This window comes from Bactrocera tryoni, chromosome 4 (assembly GCF_016617805.1).
Source record: "Bactrocera tryoni isolate S06 chromosome 4, CSIRO_BtryS06_freeze2, whole genome shotgun sequence".
In the NCBI taxonomy this organism is placed as follows: Eukaryota; Metazoa; Arthropoda; class Insecta; order Diptera; family Tephritidae; genus Bactrocera; species Bactrocera tryoni.
The window spans coordinates 19,932,715-19,951,083 of NC_052502.1; the positions used below are offsets into that span (position 1 = coordinate 19,932,715).

Genomic DNA, 18,369 nt, shown 5'->3' on the forward strand with positions numbered 1-18,369 from the left:
CTAGATACCGAATATGTGGATCCCAGTACCTATAGTTGGCTTTTTACCGAAAATATCGGTCAATGTTGAAATACATAATTGAAATTCAGAGAGAAATTTTCCTGCTTATAGTATCACTGTGTATCAAACAAAGTTTTCAGTATATGAGCATGTGTATATATGTATAAAATTGCTTGGGTTCTGATCCTCTCGTTCACATTTTACATCTTAAGCTATTTCCCTGCCTTTGATTCTTAGAAGTTGCACCCGAACTTAGAATGGGTCTCAAGTGCTAATTCTTATATATAACAAGTAAGGAAGGGCTAAGTTCGGGTGTCACCGAACATTTTATACTTTCGCATGATAAAGTGATAATCGAGATTTCATTATCCGTCATTTACATATTTTTCAAATACCGTATTTGTGTAAAGTTTTATTCCGCTATTATCATTGGTTCCTAATGTATATACTCGTATTATACAGAGAAGGCATCAGATGAAATTCAAAATAGCGTTATATTGGAAGAAGGCGTGGTTGTGAAGCGATTTCACCCATATTTTGTACATGTCATTAGGGTGTTAAGAAAATATTATATACCGAATTTCATTGAATTTCATTGAAATCGGTATAGTAGTTCCCGAGATATGGTTTTTGGTCCAAAAGTGGGCGACGCCACGCCCCTTTTCAATTTTTGAAAAAAGCCTGGATGCAGCTTCCTTCTGCCATTTCTTCCGTAAAATTTAGTGTTTCTGACGGTTTTTGTTAGTCGGTTAACGCACTTTTAGTGATTTTCAACATAACCTTTGTATGGGAGGTGGGCGTGGTTATTATCCGATTTCTTCCATTTTTGAACTGTATATGAAAATGCTTGAAGGAAACGACTCTATAGAGTTTGGTTGACATAGCTATATTAGTTTCCGAGATATGTACAAAAAATATAGTAGGGGGCGGGGCCACGACCACTTTTCCAAAAAAATTACGTCCAAATATGCCCCTTCCTAATGCGATCCTTTGTGCCAAATTTCACTTTAATATTTTTATTTATGGCTTAGTTATAACACTTTATAGGTTTTCGGTTTTCTTTTATGGAGCCAAGAAATACGTGTACCAAGTTTCATATTGATATCTCAATTTTTACTCAAGTTACAGCTTGTACGGACGGACGGATGGACAGACAGACATCCGGATTTCAACTCTACTCGTCGCCTGACTCTTTTATTTTTAGGACTTACAAACAACCGTTATGTGAACAAAACTATGTATAATACTTTCCTTAGCCACTTTGTTGCGAGAGTATAAAAATAAGTTGAGTTTTTGTCTGTTCGCTATAGCTGACTAAATAGTTGAAGTGAATCCGGGGTCGCGCTAATATCTGTCGACGTTCTTTTTGCCATCAACATACATTGACAGTCCAAAGCACATGCACGAGTACTCCCAGGATGCGATAACATACGTGTGGAATTATAGATCGCAGTCAATCAGCAAGATCATCACGACGTCAAAGCACGGCTTTTCAAACAACAGCTACGATGTTTGACGGACTCGAAGCAGCGTATGGCACATATATATGGTGCTGTTAGATGCTGGATGTACTCTGTTGGGGGGCAAAAAAAGAGGTTTTCCGCACACACACATTCTTCTTTGGATGGTGGATGGTGGTTACACCAGATAAAATTGATGAAATCATTTCTGCAGAAATTCCTGAACCAGAGAAAGAACCAGTATTATACGAAGTGGTGAAAACTAATATGGTTCATGGACCTTGCGTACACCACAATCCCACCACAAACCGAGGTGTCTGACAATGAATGCACGAAATACTATCCACGCGCTTTTCTTTCGGAAACGCAAATTGGAAACGATGGATATGCATTGTATCGACGTCGCTCACCAGACGACAATGGCAGAACATTCAGCATTCAATTTAGAGCAGTGAATATCGAAGTTGACAACACATTGGAATTACTAAATTCTTTAGAAGGGCTTGGTATGCCGCCGCATCAATTGCGTCTCAAAGTTGGATCTGTCATTATTCTGTTTCGCACTCTTCATGCGCCGAAGCTGTCTGCTATCAAATACAAGGGGGCAGAATGCTTGATTATACGAATTGCTTTGAGTTCCAACGATTTGCCATTTCAGTTCAAACCTATTCGGTTTCCAGGAAAAATTGCATTTGAGAAGAAAATCAACAGGACACAAGGATATTCGCTAGAAGTGTGTGGCATAAATTTGGAAGTCTCTGTACGTTTACGCACCGGAACAGAAACCAAACAATGTTGTTGACTGTGTACATTGAAAAAACTGTAGAAAAATCGCAAATAAATAATTTTCAACACAATATAAATTCAACTTTCTTTGCATTTCAAACCATATAATTTCCAAAAATCTTATAATTATTTTAAAAATACTTTTATTTACAATTATCTATATGTATATACACATAGGAATATGTTTAAACATACTAAATTAAATTTGTAAGTAATATTAACGCGGACACATGACGTTTCTTCCACCATCGATCGGCAGAGTTGCGCCCGTTATAAAGCTCGAATTGTCACTCGCAAGGAAAACAATGGCATCAGCTACGTCCTTCGTTTCACCGACGCGACCCAATGGATTCGTAGTCTTCGAATGCTCCACATATTTAGCATAAACTTCTTCCGATATGCCAAGACCCTGATAGAATTTTGTCACAACCATTCCAGGATTTACGGCATTCACACGCACATTTTTCGGCGCCAAATCTAAGGCAATACATCTGGTGAATTGATCCAATGCTGCCTTGGACGTGCAATAGACCGAAAAGCCAGCGTTCGCACGCAATCCTGCGACGCTGGAAACATTCACGATATTACCTTGGGTCTTCACGAGATGTGGGGCGGCGTACTTGGTGAGCAGAAAGACCGAACGTAAATTTGTATTCATGACACGATCAAATTGATCGACATTAATATCCAAGATTGAACCCCCTTCACCAAAACCGGCATTATTCACCAACACATCCAACTGTCCGAACTTGTCAATTGTTGTTTTGATAATCTTCTCGGCGTCTGTCGTTACATCGGCGACGATTACTAGTAGTTCCGCTTTGCTGTTGGCTACTTTACAGGCCGCCTTAGTAGACTTTAAGTTAGCTTCATTTCGTCCTGTGAGTACCACTTTGGAACCCTGCTTGGCAAAGACCTCAGCTGTGGTGGCGCCAATGCCGGAACTCGCTCCAGTTACAATAACAACTTTACCAGCTAAACTCATTGCGATCTATTCAAACTTACGACGTTGTAATAACTGGAGTGCTATGTCTAACGCGGCTATTTATATACCAACAAATACAGGCATATTGGCTTGCTATTTCACCACTGATAATTCAATATATTTTGGCGCAGTGATAAGATAAATACTGAGCGGGTGCATATAAGAGTCATGCATTACAACTTTTTGGCCAGCTGCTCTATTTTGAAGTTTTCATTCATACGTTTTTTCACTAGTTGCTATTCATTAAACGGGTGGACAGCCGTTATAAAATTGAGAAACATATTTTTTGCATACTAATATGCAACCGGATGCTAGAAACGGACTATACTAAGTTGTTACTTTCGTTATACCTGGATTTTCAGACTACCGTTTGACTGTATACTGTTTGTATCGGTCAATATGTAAGATATGTTAACAAAATAAGTTAATACAGTTTTTTAGATGTGCTGTAGTTGATTGCCGACATTGCCTAAAGAAATTTAACAGGCCGTTGTTCCATATGTTCTGCTTCTCTACTCTGCTGCTAATATCTTTTTCGCTTCAGTGGCGCTAACAGCAATGAATGAATGTCCAACATATTCCAGTGAGAGTTGAAAATTAGCATTTTTTCATTTACGCTCTCAACTTCTAATGATATGGGAGTTATACAAATTCGAATCTCTCGCTAATAGCCTCTTTTTTGGCTATTAAAAAGTATAAATGAAGCGCGCAAACTGTCAAATTGTTTAATGAGTAGCTTTAAATGGCAAATCGTTCATCAGTTTGTTTTAATTAGCTATATAAGGAGTTTATAGATGAGAGTTTTTAGAGAAAATATGTAATTTTTGGAACGTGAGTTTCTGCGCCAGGGTCCAGCCACGATGTGAATTTACTCTAGAAGAAAGAGAGCAGCTGACCAAAAAGTTGATATGTGAGGCATTTTATGCACACGCTCAACATTTATCTTATCAATCAGCCAAAAAATATAGAATTAAAAATTTGTGGTGAAATAGCAAGACAACATGCCTGTATTGGTTGGTATATAAATAGCCGAATTAGACACAGCAGTTCAGTTGTTTCAACGCAGTGAGTTTGAATAGATCGCAATGAGTTTAGCTGGTAAAGTTGTTATTGTAACCGGAGCGAGTTCTGGAATCGGAGCGGTCACAGCTAAGGCCTTTGCCAAACAGGGTTCCAAAGTGGTGCTCACAGGACGAAATGAAGCAAATTTAAAAGCTACAGAAACTGCCTGTAAAGCAGCCAACAACAAAGTGGAACTACTACTCATCACCGCCGATGTCACAGTTGATGCGGAACGCATTATAAACTCGACAATTGACAAGTTCGGACAATTGGATGTGTTGGTGAATAATGCCGGTTTTGGTGAAATGGGTTCAATCTTAGATATTGAAGTCGATCAATTTGATCGCGTCCTCGATACCAATCTGCGTTCGGTCTTCCTGCTGACTAAATACGCCGCACCACATCTTGTGAAGACCCAAGGTAATATCGTGAATGTCTCCAGCATCGCAGGATTGCGTGCATTCCCTGGTGCATCGGTCTATTGCACCTCCAAGGCAGCACTGGATCAATTCACCAGATGTATTGCCTTGGATTTGGCGCCGAATAATGTGCGTGTGAATGCCGTAAATCCTGGTACGATTGTGACAGAATTCCTAAAGCGTGTTGGCTTGTCGGATGAGGAAGAAGCCAAATTTTTGGAACATCCAAAGTCTGCACATGCATTGGGTCGCGTCGGCGAACCCAATGAAGTAGCCGATGCCATTATTTTCTTAGCCAGTGACAGTTCGAGCTTCATAACGGGCGCAACTCTGCCGATCGATGGCGGCAGACACGCGATGTGTCCACGTTAATATTTCTAAGAATAGTTAGATATAGTATATAAAAATAAAAAAAAAATACTCTTTAAAATAAATATGTGACTTTTGATTTGCTGCTAAGGGGCTAAGGGAAGTATTGGTTCGATTCAACCCAGTTTTGATTTACAGACATACCATAATAAGAGAAGGATTAATGCTTAATTTGAGTTATATGTACTACACGTTCATCGACATTTTTGATCAAAGGCAACTATGGGTACCGGGGTCTAAATATTCGGTACCTAGGGTCTTGTACAGTTTTTATTGGATTAAAACAATTTTTGGTCATAAATTGGCACACATAAGGAACCTGTGTACCAAGTTTAATCGAGTTATCTCAATTTTTACTCAAGTTACAGCTTGCGGGCGGACAGACAGATAGTCAACCGGATTTCTCGTTACCCTGATCGTTTATATGTACGTAACCCTATATCTATTTCCATTAGTTTTAGGTGATACGTACAACCGTTAGGTGAACAACACTATAATACTCTGTAGCAACGCAAGAGTATAAATATTTCGAAAAAATTCAACATTCGTTATTCGTTGAAATAGTTAATGGATGACAATGAAATTGTGTATCTTATTTACTTATATTATTTACGGATGGCAACCACTTAAGTTGCCGAACAACTGCACTATTTCAAGCTGAGACCTTTGCTTGTACGGCAATACACATTTCGGGCATAGATTTCCCTAGAGCTTTACAGACTGAATTCGTTATTGAATACCGACTTGGACTTTATCATACTTTATTCGTAATTTAATGGGTCTTAATTGTCTATCACTTCGAACTGCGGAAGAATGGTTACGACGATTCAGAGCGGGTGAAAACGACACCATGGATAAGCCAGCCGGCGGAAGACCTGTGATGACGAATACCGATCAAATCATGGAAAACATCGAGTTAGACCGGCATGTGGCATCTCGTGACATCGCCCAGAAGATGGGTGTTAGTCACCAAACCATTTTAAACCATCTGCAGAAGGCTGGATACACAGAAAAGCTTGATGTTTGGGTGCCGCATGATTTGACGCAAAAAGCCTTCTGGAACGAATCAGCGACTGCGATATGCTGCTGAAACGGAACGAACTCGATCCATTTTTGAAGCGGATGGTGATTGGCGACGAAAAATGGATCAGATACGACAATATCAAGCGAAAACGGTCGTGGTCGAAGGACGGTGAATAGTCCCAAACAGTGGCTAAGCCGGGATTGACGGCCAGGAAGATTTTGCTGTGTGTTTGGTGGGATTGGAAGGGAATCATACACTATGAGCTGCTCCCATATGGCCAGACGCTTCATTCTACCATCTACTACGCACAACTGGACCGCTTGAAGAAGGCAATCGACCAGAAGCGCCATTTTTTTGTAGTTTCTTCACCGGTCCAGTTGATAAGCGCCGAAGCAAAAGCAATCCGATTTTTCCTTCCGAAGAGATTATTTTCTACAATGCGACTCGCAACAGCTCTCGAAGTATTTTCTACACCAAAATCTCTTTGGAATGCTAGAGAGGACAGCAAAGCGTGACGCTTTAATAAAATCCCTGCGTAATTGTTATTTTTGCAATTATTTGGTATAACCGTTATTTTGGAAATTTTTTAATAGTTTACTTTCTGCCGCTGGGCAATGCTTACTCAGGCACATTTATCCTACAAATAATACTTAACTATAAAAAATGTCAAATTTGAACAAATGTCCTGAAGACATTTTCGGAATTATCTATTGGATTTTATTTTATTGTCAGTAACTGTATAGCATCCTGATATACAATTTCCAAGAAAAGATGCTCGCTGACTGTTAAATGGTTTTTCTCGAGCAAAAAATGATCTATTTTCTAATTTTTCATATTGTCAGATTTTGTCAAATTTTCAGTGGAAATTATCCGGCAGTCCGGAAAATGGATGATATCGCGATGTGGTATAGTAGGGCTTTAATGGAATCGAAATTTTAGGTAAAGTAACATATCTCAGGACCTACTATGCCGATTTAAGGCGTTAAGTGGGTTTGATAATTTGAAAAAATCGATTTTTTTGTGAAATATTTTGTTCAAAGTCTGAGAAAAAATGAATATTTTAATATATTTTTATTTTCTTCGTTCCAAAACATCATTTATATATATACTAATGCAATATGTTTGGTTTTTTTTTAGTTTTAGATGAACCAATAAGTTATGCTGTCCACGGCGCTCACCTCTTTTTTGAGACACCCAGGGAGATGAGGTCTAAACGGCTGAATTTTCAACCTTTGTATATCAAAATTTCAGGAGACATTGTTCAAATATGTACCTTTGATATGTCATATTATATTTTTCAAATATATGATTGCTTATATTAAAAAACAAAGTCGTAAAAATATCTTTTTTTGTACATCCGAAACCCACCTAACCCACTTAAACCAATTATTAAGTATTTTAAAGCATATTTATTATTTTATTTTATTTAACTGTTCTCAGGAATATTAACGTGGACACATGGCATGTCTGCCACCATCGATCGGCAGAGTTGCGCCCGTTATAAAGCTCGAACTGTCACTAGCAAGGAAAATAATGGCATCAGCTACTTCCTTTGCAGCGCCGACGCGACCCAGCGCATGTGTGGATTTCGAATGCTCCAAAAATTTAGCATATTCCGCTTCTGACAAGCCAACACGCTTTAGGAAGTCTGTCACAATCGTACCAGGATTTACGGCATTCACACGCACATTTTTCGGCGCCAAATCTAAAGCAATACATCTGGTGAATTGATCCAGTGCTGCCTTGGATGTGCAATAGACCGTAAGACCAGCGAATGCACGTAATCCTGTGATGCTGGAGACATTCACGATATTACCTTGGGTCTTCACGAGATGTGGTGCGGCGTACTTAGTCAGCAGGAAGACCGAACGCAAATTTGTATTCATGACACGATCAAATTGGTCGACGTCAATATCTAAGATTGAACCCCTTTCACCAAAACCGGCATTGTTCACCAACACATCCAATTGTCCGAATTTGTCAATTGTTGTTTTGATAATCTTCTCGGCGTCCGTCGTTACATCGGCGATGATGAGTAGTAGTTCTACTTCGCTGTTGACTGCTTTACAGGCAGCTTCCGTAGACTTTAGATTTGCTTCTTTTCGTCCTGTGAGCACCACTTGGAACCCTGCTTGGCAAATTCAACAGCTGTTGAGGCACCAATGCCGGAACTTGCTCCGGTTACAATAACAACTTTACCAGCTAAACTCATTGCGATCTATTCGAAGTCACTGCGTTGAAACAACTGAACCGCTGTGTCTAATTCGGCTATTTATATACATACATACAAATACAGGCAGGTTGTCTTGCTATTTCACCACTGATAATTAATTATATTTTAGGCTCATTGATAAGATAAATATTGAGCGGGTGCTTGAAAGTGTCATACGTCACAACTTTTTGATCAGCTGCACTATTTTGAAGATTATATTCATATCTTCGCAATCAGTCTTTATTTATATATTTCTTGTGTGCGTGTATATGTCGCTGAACTCCTCCTAAACGGCTGGACTGATTTGGATGAAATTTATTGTGTGTGTTCAAAAGGATTCGATAATGATTTAGATTCACAATTTGGTCCCTTTGGGTAGTGTTTCTTAAATTAATTTTTCATTTGTAAGTAGTTGTTAATTTTGGAATGTTTTTCATTGGATCCGGCAGACTGCGCTACCACCGCAGTATCAAAATTATTCCAAGGTGAAGCAGCTGGTTTATGTTGCGCATCTGGAAAATTTTTACTGACACCGCTAAAGCACATGCCGGAATCTTTAAAAACACTTGTAGCTGGCACCACATCTCAAATTGTTTTTGCAACAACTCCGGGAGACTCTGGAGTAACTAATATCGAATGCAATGATAATAATTCAGAACTAGAAGTTAAGTATCTCTCAAACACAGAGAGCATTCACATATTTTACAGGTACATAACAGCTCAATTGACAAGTCCCCGGCCTGACTTATAAAGCGCGTATAGAAATTTTACAGCTGTCAGTTGTGAATTAAATCATTTTGAGTGAAGTAACTTTTGTTATTGAGAAAAAAATGATAAAAACAAATTGATAAAACATTGCTTTTTGGTTGGAAAATTAAAATTGAATCTGTTTAAGGGGGGAGCCTGGTTTAGAAGCTTCAAAAAATCGATTTTTTTTTTTGCTTAAATCTCTTTAAAAATAATCAAGAATATGTCCCCAAAGTTATAGAGTTATGGAATTCAAAATATTATCGAAGCTAGAAGGAAAATAGTGACCGAGCGTCTTACAGATGTATAAGCGCTTGGGCATTAAATTATCTTCTATTTAAACCAAAAATAAAACTAAGGAAGTCAAGTTTGAACATAGTTTTAAACAACAGAAGTAAATTTTTTTTGGGTCAAAAATCACTTTTTTCAATTTTTAAAAAATTTGTAAAATTTTTCACTTTTTTTTTTGAATTTTTTTAGTTTAACTAGAAGATAAATTGTTAAACAAAATGAATATATTTGAATTTTTTGTTTCCGATAGAAATTGCGACCTGCATCCTGTCCGCCGTCCGAAAAATGCACAAGCGAGATGCATCAGGCAACTGCTTCTCAAAGGCAGCATATCAAAGATTTCGTAACCAAAAAATTTGTGAAAGATCTTCTCCTAGAAATTTTAATTGAATCAATTATTTCTCTCCCTCCCAAAAAAAACCGTCAAAAAAATGCTCCCCCCTTAAGCCACGGTTTGGGTTGATCAACATTACGTGGATTCTGCATGAGGGAAATCAAACGCTGAAATGTGGTTAGCAAAATTTGAACGAGGCGAAATTAGCACCAAAGATGATGAAGACAGTGGAAGCCCTAAAGAGGCTGTTACTGACGAAAACATCAAAAAAGTCGACAAAAGAATTGCAGATGACCGTAAAGTGAAACTGTTCGAGATAGTAGACACTTTAAAGATATTAACTAAGCGCGTACACCATATCATTCACGAATATTTGGTTATGAGAAAGCTCTGTCACAAGTGGGTGCCGTGCGAGCTCTACTTTGACCAAAATCAACGTTGATGATTCGTAGTAGTGTGTGAAGATGTTTGTAATAAGCCCGAGTTTTTGGTTTGAAATGTGACAATGGATAAAATACGGCTCCTTCATTTCACTTGGAAGTTCAATCGACAGTCATCCCACGATGAACTCGCTCCAAAACGCAATGGTCGGGTGGCAAGGTTATGATGTCTGTATTTTGGGATGTGCTTGGAATCATTTTTATTGGCTGTATTCAAAAAGGAACAGCGACTATTACATAGCGTAATTGTTCCGGTTGAAGTACGAAATCGACGAAAAACGGCCACATTTGAAGAAAAATAAAGTGCTGTTTCACCAAGAGAATGTAGCGTGTCACAAGTCAGTGAAAACGATAACATAAATCCATAAACTGGACTTTGAATTGCTTTCACATTCACCGTATTCTCGAGACCTAGTCCCAAGCGACTATTTCCTGTTCTCAGTTCTCAAAAGTATGCTCGCTGGGAAAAAATTATCGTCAAATGAAATGTGATCGCCGAAATTGAGGCCTACAACTTTGAAGCAATAGACAAATCGTACTACAAAAATGATATCGAAAAGTTGGAGAATTGCTTATACATATTAAACACATTTTCACATTGTATCTACCACACAATATTTACAGTTTGTGCGCATCGCTGCGCTCACTTTTCTATTCAAAATAAATGGCTCTCAGAGGCAGAGAGCAATGCCAAAGCGTTCGCGTTGATAATTTCGCCGAGAGGTTTGAGCAAATGTACCATATGTACATATGTATATATTTATATAGAAATAATTGTTAAGATTTTGTATCAGATTGTGAGCGATCAGTTTTTGTTTGAGTAATCTTATTTTTTGCTAACTGATAGTATTATCAATCTTTATTAAATATGTTTGCTTATCGGAGTGCTCTTAAGTGCAATAGTACTCAAAATGCAACCGGCGTTTCGGATTTTTTTTTAAACATGAATGAAACAAAATTAGTTTCCGACACAAATGAAAAGTCATATAATTATTTCAAAGCATATTTTTATTAACAAATTGGGTAGTCGAAAAAGTCTTTTCGTACTCCAGTGCTACCAATCGCATTGTGAAGAATGCCACGCAAGCCACTAATGAAATTTGTGACGTTTACGGAGACGATGCTCTATCAGTTCGTGTAGCACAACAACGGTTCGCTCGCTTCCGTTCTGGAAACTTCAATTTACACTGATGAAGTAATGTCTCTAGCGGAAAAATGGCCAAAAGTGGTCTCCCAAAATGGTACATATTTGTTTATTTATTTATTAGTGTAAATATAAAAAAAAAAATAAGTTGAAGTTTGATTAGAAATACGAAAAGACTTCCTCGACCTTGCAAATTTTCTATCTATTCTAAGAAATATTAACGCGGACACATGATGTTTCTGCCTCCATCGATCGGCAGAGTTGCGCCCGTTATAAAGCTCGAACTGTCACTAGCAAGGAAAATAATGACGTCGGCCACTTCATTGGGTTCGCCGGCGCGACCCAATGCGTGTGTAGACTTCGAATGCTTCAAAAATTTAGTTTCTTCCTCATCCGACAAGCCAAGACGCTTATGAAATTCTGTTACTATCACACCGGGATTTACGGCATTCACACGCACATTTTTCGGCGCCAAATCCAAGGCGATACATCTGGTGAATTGATCTAGTGCCGCTTTGGAGGTGCAATATACCGAAAAACCAGCGTACGAACGCAATCCGGCCACACTAGAGACATTCACGATATTGCCTTGTGTCTTCACAAGATGTGGTGCGGCGTATTTAGTGAGCAGGAAGACGGCTCGCACATTTGTATTCATGACACGATCAAATTGATCAACGTCAATATCCAGGATTGAACCCCTTTCACCAAAACCGGCATTATTCACCAACACATCCAACTGGCCGAACTTGTCAATTGTTGTTTTGATAATCTTCTCAGCGTCCGTCGTTACATCGCCGATGATGAGTAGTAATTCCGCTTTGCTGTTGACTGCTTTACACGCAGCCTCAGTATACTTTGCTTCATTTCGTCCTGTGAGCACCACTTTGGCACCCTGCTGGGCAAAGGCCTTAGCTGCGGCGGCACCAATGCCGGAACTTGCTCCGGTTACAATAACAACTTTACCAGCTAAACTCATTGCGATCGATTCAAACTCACTGCGTTGTAATAACTGGAGTGCTGTGTCTTTATCGGCTAATTATATGCTGTCAAAAGCAGACATAATGGCTTGCTATTTTAACTACTAATAATTCAATATACAAGGTGCGTTTCAAAAGTAAACAGGACTTAAAAAAATAGAACAAATGGTTTTTTCTTCAAAATCTATTTATTTTATTCAAAATAGGCTCCTTCTGCTTCAATACAGCTTTTGCATGGGCCAAAAGCATGCCGAAGGATTGTTTTAGCTCGTTGGCCGGTATGGCTGCCAGTATGCCGGTGCAAACCTTTTGAATGACCTTTCATTTCATGGCCAAATGCAGTTTTCCGAAAAGGAAGAAGTTGCACGGTGCCATATCAGGTGAATACGGGGAGTGGTTTATGGTTAAAATGTGATTTTTGGCCAAATAATCGTCCTTCGAATGTGGGATTCTGAGCAATTTTTGGTCGTCAGTCAATTTGTGTGGAACAAACCGTCCACACACCTTTCGTAAGCCCAAATGTTCGGTCAAAATGCTATAAATCGATGTTTTGGATATGTTCAATTCCATTTCCATGAATTTCAATGATGATTTCGGCTGATTTTTGATGAATTCACGCACAGTTTCGATAGAATTTCCGGTGATCACGGATTTTGATTGGCTCACATGTTGATCGTCATTTATGTCCTCACGACCACTTTGAAAACGTTGAAACCACACGTGCACTCTGCTACGTGATAGGCAATCATCACCATTAACTTGTTTCATCAATTGAAACGTTTCGGTAAAAGTTTTACCAATTTTAAAACAAAATTTAATGTTAACTCTTTGTTCGAAGCTCATTTTTGCACCGATAACACAAAAATACTGACACTTAAAACGCAATAATTTCACTTCCAATCAATGAAATGTCATGAAAGACTGGGCACTCACTAAAGATAGCATATTCTAACGCACCAGTCAACATATAAGTAGATGGCGCCACCAGGTGGCGCTAGATTCAAAAAGTTCTGTTTACTTTGGAACGCATCTTGTATTTTGGCGCAGTGATAAGATAAACATTGAGCGGGTGGAAAGTTTCTGCAGTTAATATTAATTTTTTGATCAGATTATCACGATGCATTACTAATAAATTATAAGTAAATAAAATAAAATTTTGATTCTAATAACTCGTGTCCATTAAAGCAGTTTACTTTAATTATAATTAATTAAAGTCAACTCAAGAACATTTTGTCGTTAATAGCCACTCATTAAATGATTTTTATTTTTGATTCGCTCGGAAACCCTTAGACTGTTAGACAGAGAAAAAATATGTAGAACTTAGAAACCTTAGGCAACACAACGGACTTCTAAGCAGTCCAAGTGAGATCCCGGTCAGAATTGACCTCTTAACCTAAACTAATCCCAGAAAACTGATTCAGCCAATTTCTTAAAGTTACCCGACCTCATATTGATCAATATATACAGTGTAAGCCAAACGGAAAATCGAATTGGGGATAAGAAATAATCTTAATATGGACCGGTTCATTCGGAATTCCGGTCAGTTAAAATAATTTATATTTTAAATGTTATTAAGATAGATATGTACGTGAGGGCTGGAGTATTTTATGAAACGATTATAAACTCCATGATAGTGTGCCACCTTTCCGTCAAAGAAAAGCCCGCAGTGAACAAATATCACTGCCGTAATGATGAGGCCAATCCAAATTATTCGGTTCAACGTCGTTTTATATAGTAGGGTATATTTCTCATCTATTTAAAATGCGATCAAATTGATCGACTTCAATATTCAAGATTGAGCCTCCTTCACCATAACCGGCATTATTCACCAACACATCCAACTGTCCGAACTTGTCAATTGTTGTTTTGATAATCTTCTCGGCGTCTGTTGTGACATTAGCGGTGATGAGTAGTAGTTCCACTTTGCTGTTGACTGAACGGTCGTCATTGACGGTTACGTTCTCTCCGGCATTATTCTTGAAGAAATATGTACCGGTGATCCACCAGCCCACAAAGCACACCAAACAGTTACTTTTTCCGAATGAAATGGCAGCTCTTGAATCTCTTCAAGTTGCTCTTCGTCCCAAATGCAGCAATTTCGCTTGTTTACATGCCCATTGAGCCAGAAATGAGCCTCATTGCTGAACAAAATTTGTTCCGAAAGCGTAGGATCTTTTTGGATCTTTTCAAGAGCCCATAGAGAGAAGCGATGTAGCTTGAGAAGGTCGAGTGTCGTCCGTTCTTGCAAAAACTGCGTTTTTTACACTTTCAATTTAAGATCTCGATCTAAAATGCGTCAAGTCGTTCCATACGTCAGTCCGAGTTGCTGCGAACGGCGCCGAATTGACTCTCCATGGTCTTCGTGTACACTCTGAGCTAGGGCTGCATATTTTCTTTACTTCATTGGACATGGTTTATTCAGTCGAATATCATCCAATAATGAATGCTGGGTCTCAGGATGGGGGATTGTATTGCGAATAGTACGCTTAGTGGGCCCATTATGTTGACCATAAATTAAGCAAAGCGCTGGAAACACATTCTTTACAGAACGTGAGTTGTGTTCCGGCGTAAGTTTTTCCATAATGAAATTTCAAACAATACGAGTACTGAACAAAAATAACATGACAGCTTGACATGATTCAAGCGTAATCTGTCACTCGTTATTACTCGGCTCAACTTGAGAGTTTAGGACTATATTCTAGAGATGTTAAAGAGTTGAATAAGTCAATAAATTTCCTTTTTTACCGTGGAACCCATGTTTTTAATGGTTTTTCACCAAATTTTTATTTTTTATTTTTACGCGGTTTTATGGTGGAAAAGAAGTATGAGCCCTTAATTTTGGATTCATTTACTTCCTATTCGATTGTTCACGTTTTTCTCATATTTAAAAAAAATTGCGTAAACGGCTGGTTTCATCGAAAAGCCTAATGAGAAAAGTTGTAGGAAATTAAATTTCGAGCAAAAAAGATCTGAACACTCATGTCATGGGAGTGCTTTGTTTCAAAGGTATCAGCGATTAAATAAAAATATGTAAAATAAATATTAGTTCTAATGATATTTGTTTACTTTAAGCTTGATTCAATGATTTTATATTAACTTATTACTTCAGCTTATCAGTATTACTATTAAAAAATAGAAATTCAACACCAATTATTTGTGTAACGATTTTTTAACGACATAAAACAAAAAATGCATTAAAATTAAAGGCTTTAGATAATGATAATGTAAATAAAGAACAATGCAAACTGATAACTAGCGCCAGTTGAACTCTATTGGGGCTTGCGTTAATTAAAAAGCTCCTTCAAGGTCAAAAAGAATAGTAATTCGAGCAATGAAAGTAACTAACCTGAGGGCGCCGTATGTAAGACAATGGAAAAATTTTGTAATGTGATAGAAGACACAGACACAGATTGTTGCTCTTATTTTACAATAATTTTTACAGACTTGAAAAAAATTTATATAAAGTCATTGAATCAAGTTTTAGATAAACAAATTTCCCTAAACGTTTAATTTTTTATTTTTTTCATTAAATTGCATATATGCATGTATATCTCTGAAACAAAGCAATTTTATGACATGAGCGCGTGAAACTTTTTTGTTCGAAATTTCATTTCCTACAAATTTTCCTGTGAAAGTTTTAAAACCAGCCGTACACTAAATGTTTTCAAAAAAATTAAGGGCGCAAATAAAGTTTTTTTTTTTTCAAAAAACGAACAAAATGTTTGCGGATGCAAAAGAAATATAAAAAAAATTTAAATGAAACACCCTAATGCACATGCATATGTAAGCCACTTATTTAAAGTACATGCGATCAAATTGATCGAAGTCAAACTCCAGTGAAATAGTTTCTGCAGCAAATCCAAAGTCACATTGTTATCTTAAAGCATATTTTTTTATTATCATATATACATATAACTATTCTAAAAAATATTAACGCGGACACATGGCATGTCTGCCACCATCGATCGGCAGAGTTGCGCCCGTTATAAAACTCGAACTGTCACTGGCTAAGAAAATAATGGCATCAGCTACTTCCTTTGCAACGCCGACGCGACCCAAGGCATGCGTAGATTTTGCATGCTCCAATAATTTAACATATTCTGTTTCCGTCAAGCCCATACGCTTATGGAATTCTGTCACAATCGTACCAGGATTTACGGCATTCACACGTACATTATTCGGCGCCAGATCCAAGGCGATACATCTGGTGAATTGATCAAGTGCTGCTTTGGAAGTGCAATAGACCGAAGAAGTAGGGAACGAACGCAATCCTGCGACGCTGGAGACATTCACGATATTACCTTGGCTCTTCACGAGATGTGGTGCTGCGTACTTGGTGAGCAGGAAGACCGAACGCAAATTTGTATTCATGACACGATCAAATTGATCGACTTGAATATCCAAGATTGAACCCAATTCACCAAAACCGGCATTGTTCACCAACACATCCAACTGTCTGAACTTGTCAATTGTTGTTTTGATAATCTTCTCGGCGTCCGTTGTTACATCAGCGGTGATCAGTAGTAGTTCCGCTTTGCTGTTGGCTGCTTTACAGGCCGCCTCAGTAGACTTTAGATTTGCTTCATTTCGTCCTGTGATCACCACTTTGGAACCCTGCTTGGCAAATTCAACAGCTGCGGCGGCACCAATGCCGGAACTCGCTCCAGTTACAATAACAACTTTACCAGCTAAACTCATTGCGATCTAATCAAACTCACGACGTTGTAACAACTGGAGTGCTCTATCCAAATCGGCTATTTATATACACTCAAAGTGGCTTGCTATTTCACCACTAATAGGTATGCAATTCCATATTTTTTGCTCAATCATAAGATATACGAGTATCAAGTTTTTGGTCAGCTGCACTCTTTTGTCGAGTATATTCACATCCAGGAAAATCACGTAGCAACATATTTGTTTTAGTAAATTGTGAAATTAAAAATCAAATTTTTCTCTAACAACTCTCGTCTATAAACTGCTAATATAGCCTTATTAAAATCAACTGATGAACGCTTTGCCACTTGAAGTTACTCATTAAACGATTTGTCACTTTGCGCGCTTGATTTATACTTTTTAGTCGCCAAAAAAAGAGGCTATTAGCGAGAGATTAGAATTTGTATAACTCTCATGTTATTAGAAGTTGAGAGCGTAAATTAACATTTTGTTTAATCTGGCAACGATATAAAATGTTAACTTTTGAACTCTCGCACACTGGAATATGTTGGATATTCTTACATTGCTGTTAGCGCCAATAAAGCAAAAAAGATGTTAGCAACAGAGTAGAGTAGCAGAACATATGAAACGCTCTGTTAATTCTTCTTAAGCAAGACCAAGGTTATCGGTCCAGATCGATATACATACATGCGAAATATCCACTTAATTTCTTTAAAATAAGGGCTACTACCTTGATTGCTGCTTGGTTGTCGAGGTAGACGTTGACTCTGGACCTTGCTTGTACTCCAAACCGCGGCTTTCGCAATAGCAAAGACTTTAGGTTGAAATATACTGCATTGTCGGTAACTTAAAAGATTGCCTTATGCCTAACTCTGGACAGTATATTCCCTCACAAACTCCATTGTCCTTTTCCGTGCCATCCGTATAGATGTATTATAGCTAACATAACTTTACGCCAACCATCTTTTCCTATGTTCAATTTGAACCTTCTTTCCCAGTAGAAAAGTGGAATCTTATATTCGGTGTTTGGCCAACTGCCATTACCCGGCGAGATATGCGTGAAGCCTCTATACGTAAATCCTCCTGCAGTCAGTAGTCGTCCCGCCGATTATGCTGCGAAATTTTCAGCGAAAAGGTCTAGAGGTGGCAGGTTTAGTACCAGACGCCGTTGGAGTTTTTTTACTCAGCGTTGGTAGATTTCCGTATGCCTTTACACAATACTACTGCACCGTAAAGCAGTGTATTGGTCTTACAATAGCTGCAATAGCTAAAATAGTAGCACCAGTGCATGAGAGAGTTCCAAGTTGTGCCGAGCATCTGCACATATTAGTACTCGTATGCGAAAAAAATGTATGACACTTTTACACACCCGCTCAATATTTATGTTATCAAGGAGCTCAAAACTATTAGATTATTAGTGGTGAAATAGCAAGCCACTTTGT

General features: G+C 38.2%; 4 protein-coding genes and 1 pseudogene across 4 annotated transcripts; 1 reads left to right on the forward strand and 4 right to left on the reverse strand.

Moving 5' to 3' along the window:
- Positions 1 to 2,433: 2,433 nt before the first annotated feature.
- LOC120775874 (3-oxoacyl-[acyl-carrier-protein] reductase FabG-like) lies at positions 2,434 to 3,252 on the reverse strand. Its single transcript, XM_040106247.1, has one exon. It carries the CDS (start codon positions 3,229 to 3,231, stop codon positions 2,464 to 2,466), a length of 768 nt encoding a protein of 255 aa, XP_039962181.1. The 5' UTR covers positions 3,232 to 3,252; the 3' UTR covers positions 2,434 to 2,463.
- Positions 3,253 to 4,124: 872 nt separating this feature from the next.
- LOC120775875 (uncharacterized oxidoreductase TM_0325-like) lies at positions 4,125 to 5,146 on the forward strand. Its single transcript, XM_040106248.1, has one exon. It carries the CDS (start codon positions 4,317 to 4,319, stop codon positions 5,082 to 5,084), a length of 768 nt encoding a protein of 255 aa, XP_039962182.1. The 5' UTR covers positions 4,125 to 4,316; the 3' UTR covers positions 5,085 to 5,146.
- A 2,400-nt stretch (positions 5,147 to 7,546) lies between these two features.
- LOC120775061 lies at positions 7,547 to 8,335 on the reverse strand (annotated as a pseudogene).
- A 3,069-nt stretch (positions 8,336 to 11,404) lies between these two features.
- On the reverse strand, positions 11,405 to 12,270 carry LOC120774826 (uncharacterized oxidoreductase TM_0325-like). The gene has a single exon (XM_040104636.1). The coding sequence runs from the start codon at positions 12,250 to 12,252 to the stop codon at positions 11,491 to 11,493; it is 762 nt and encodes a 253-aa protein (XP_039960570.1). The 5' UTR covers positions 12,253 to 12,270; the 3' UTR covers positions 11,405 to 11,490.
- A 3,886-nt stretch (positions 12,271 to 16,156) lies between these two features.
- On the reverse strand, positions 16,157 to 17,282 carry LOC120774178 (uncharacterized oxidoreductase TM_0325-like). The gene has a single exon (XM_040103598.1). It carries the CDS (start codon positions 16,949 to 16,951, stop codon positions 16,184 to 16,186), a length of 768 nt encoding a protein of 255 aa, XP_039959532.1. The 5' UTR covers positions 16,952 to 17,282; the 3' UTR covers positions 16,157 to 16,183.
- Positions 17,283 to 18,369: the final 1,087 nt, after the last annotated feature.

Coding starts and splice junctions, on each gene's coding strand:
- LOC120775874 (XM_040106247.1), bottom strand. CDS start 3,231: ATGAGTTTAGCTGGTAAAGTTGTTATTGTAACTGGAGCGAGTTCCGGC.
- LOC120774826 (XM_040104636.1), bottom strand. CDS start 12,252: ATGAGTTTAGCTGGTAAAGTTGTTATTGTAACCGGAGCAAGTTCCGGC.
- LOC120774178 (XM_040103598.1), bottom strand. CDS start 16,951: ATGAGTTTAGCTGGTAAAGTTGTTATTGTAACTGGAGCGAGTTCCGGC.
- LOC120775875 (XM_040106248.1), top strand. CDS start 4,317: ATGAGTTTAGCTGGTAAAGTTGTTATTGTAACCGGAGCGAGTTCTGGA.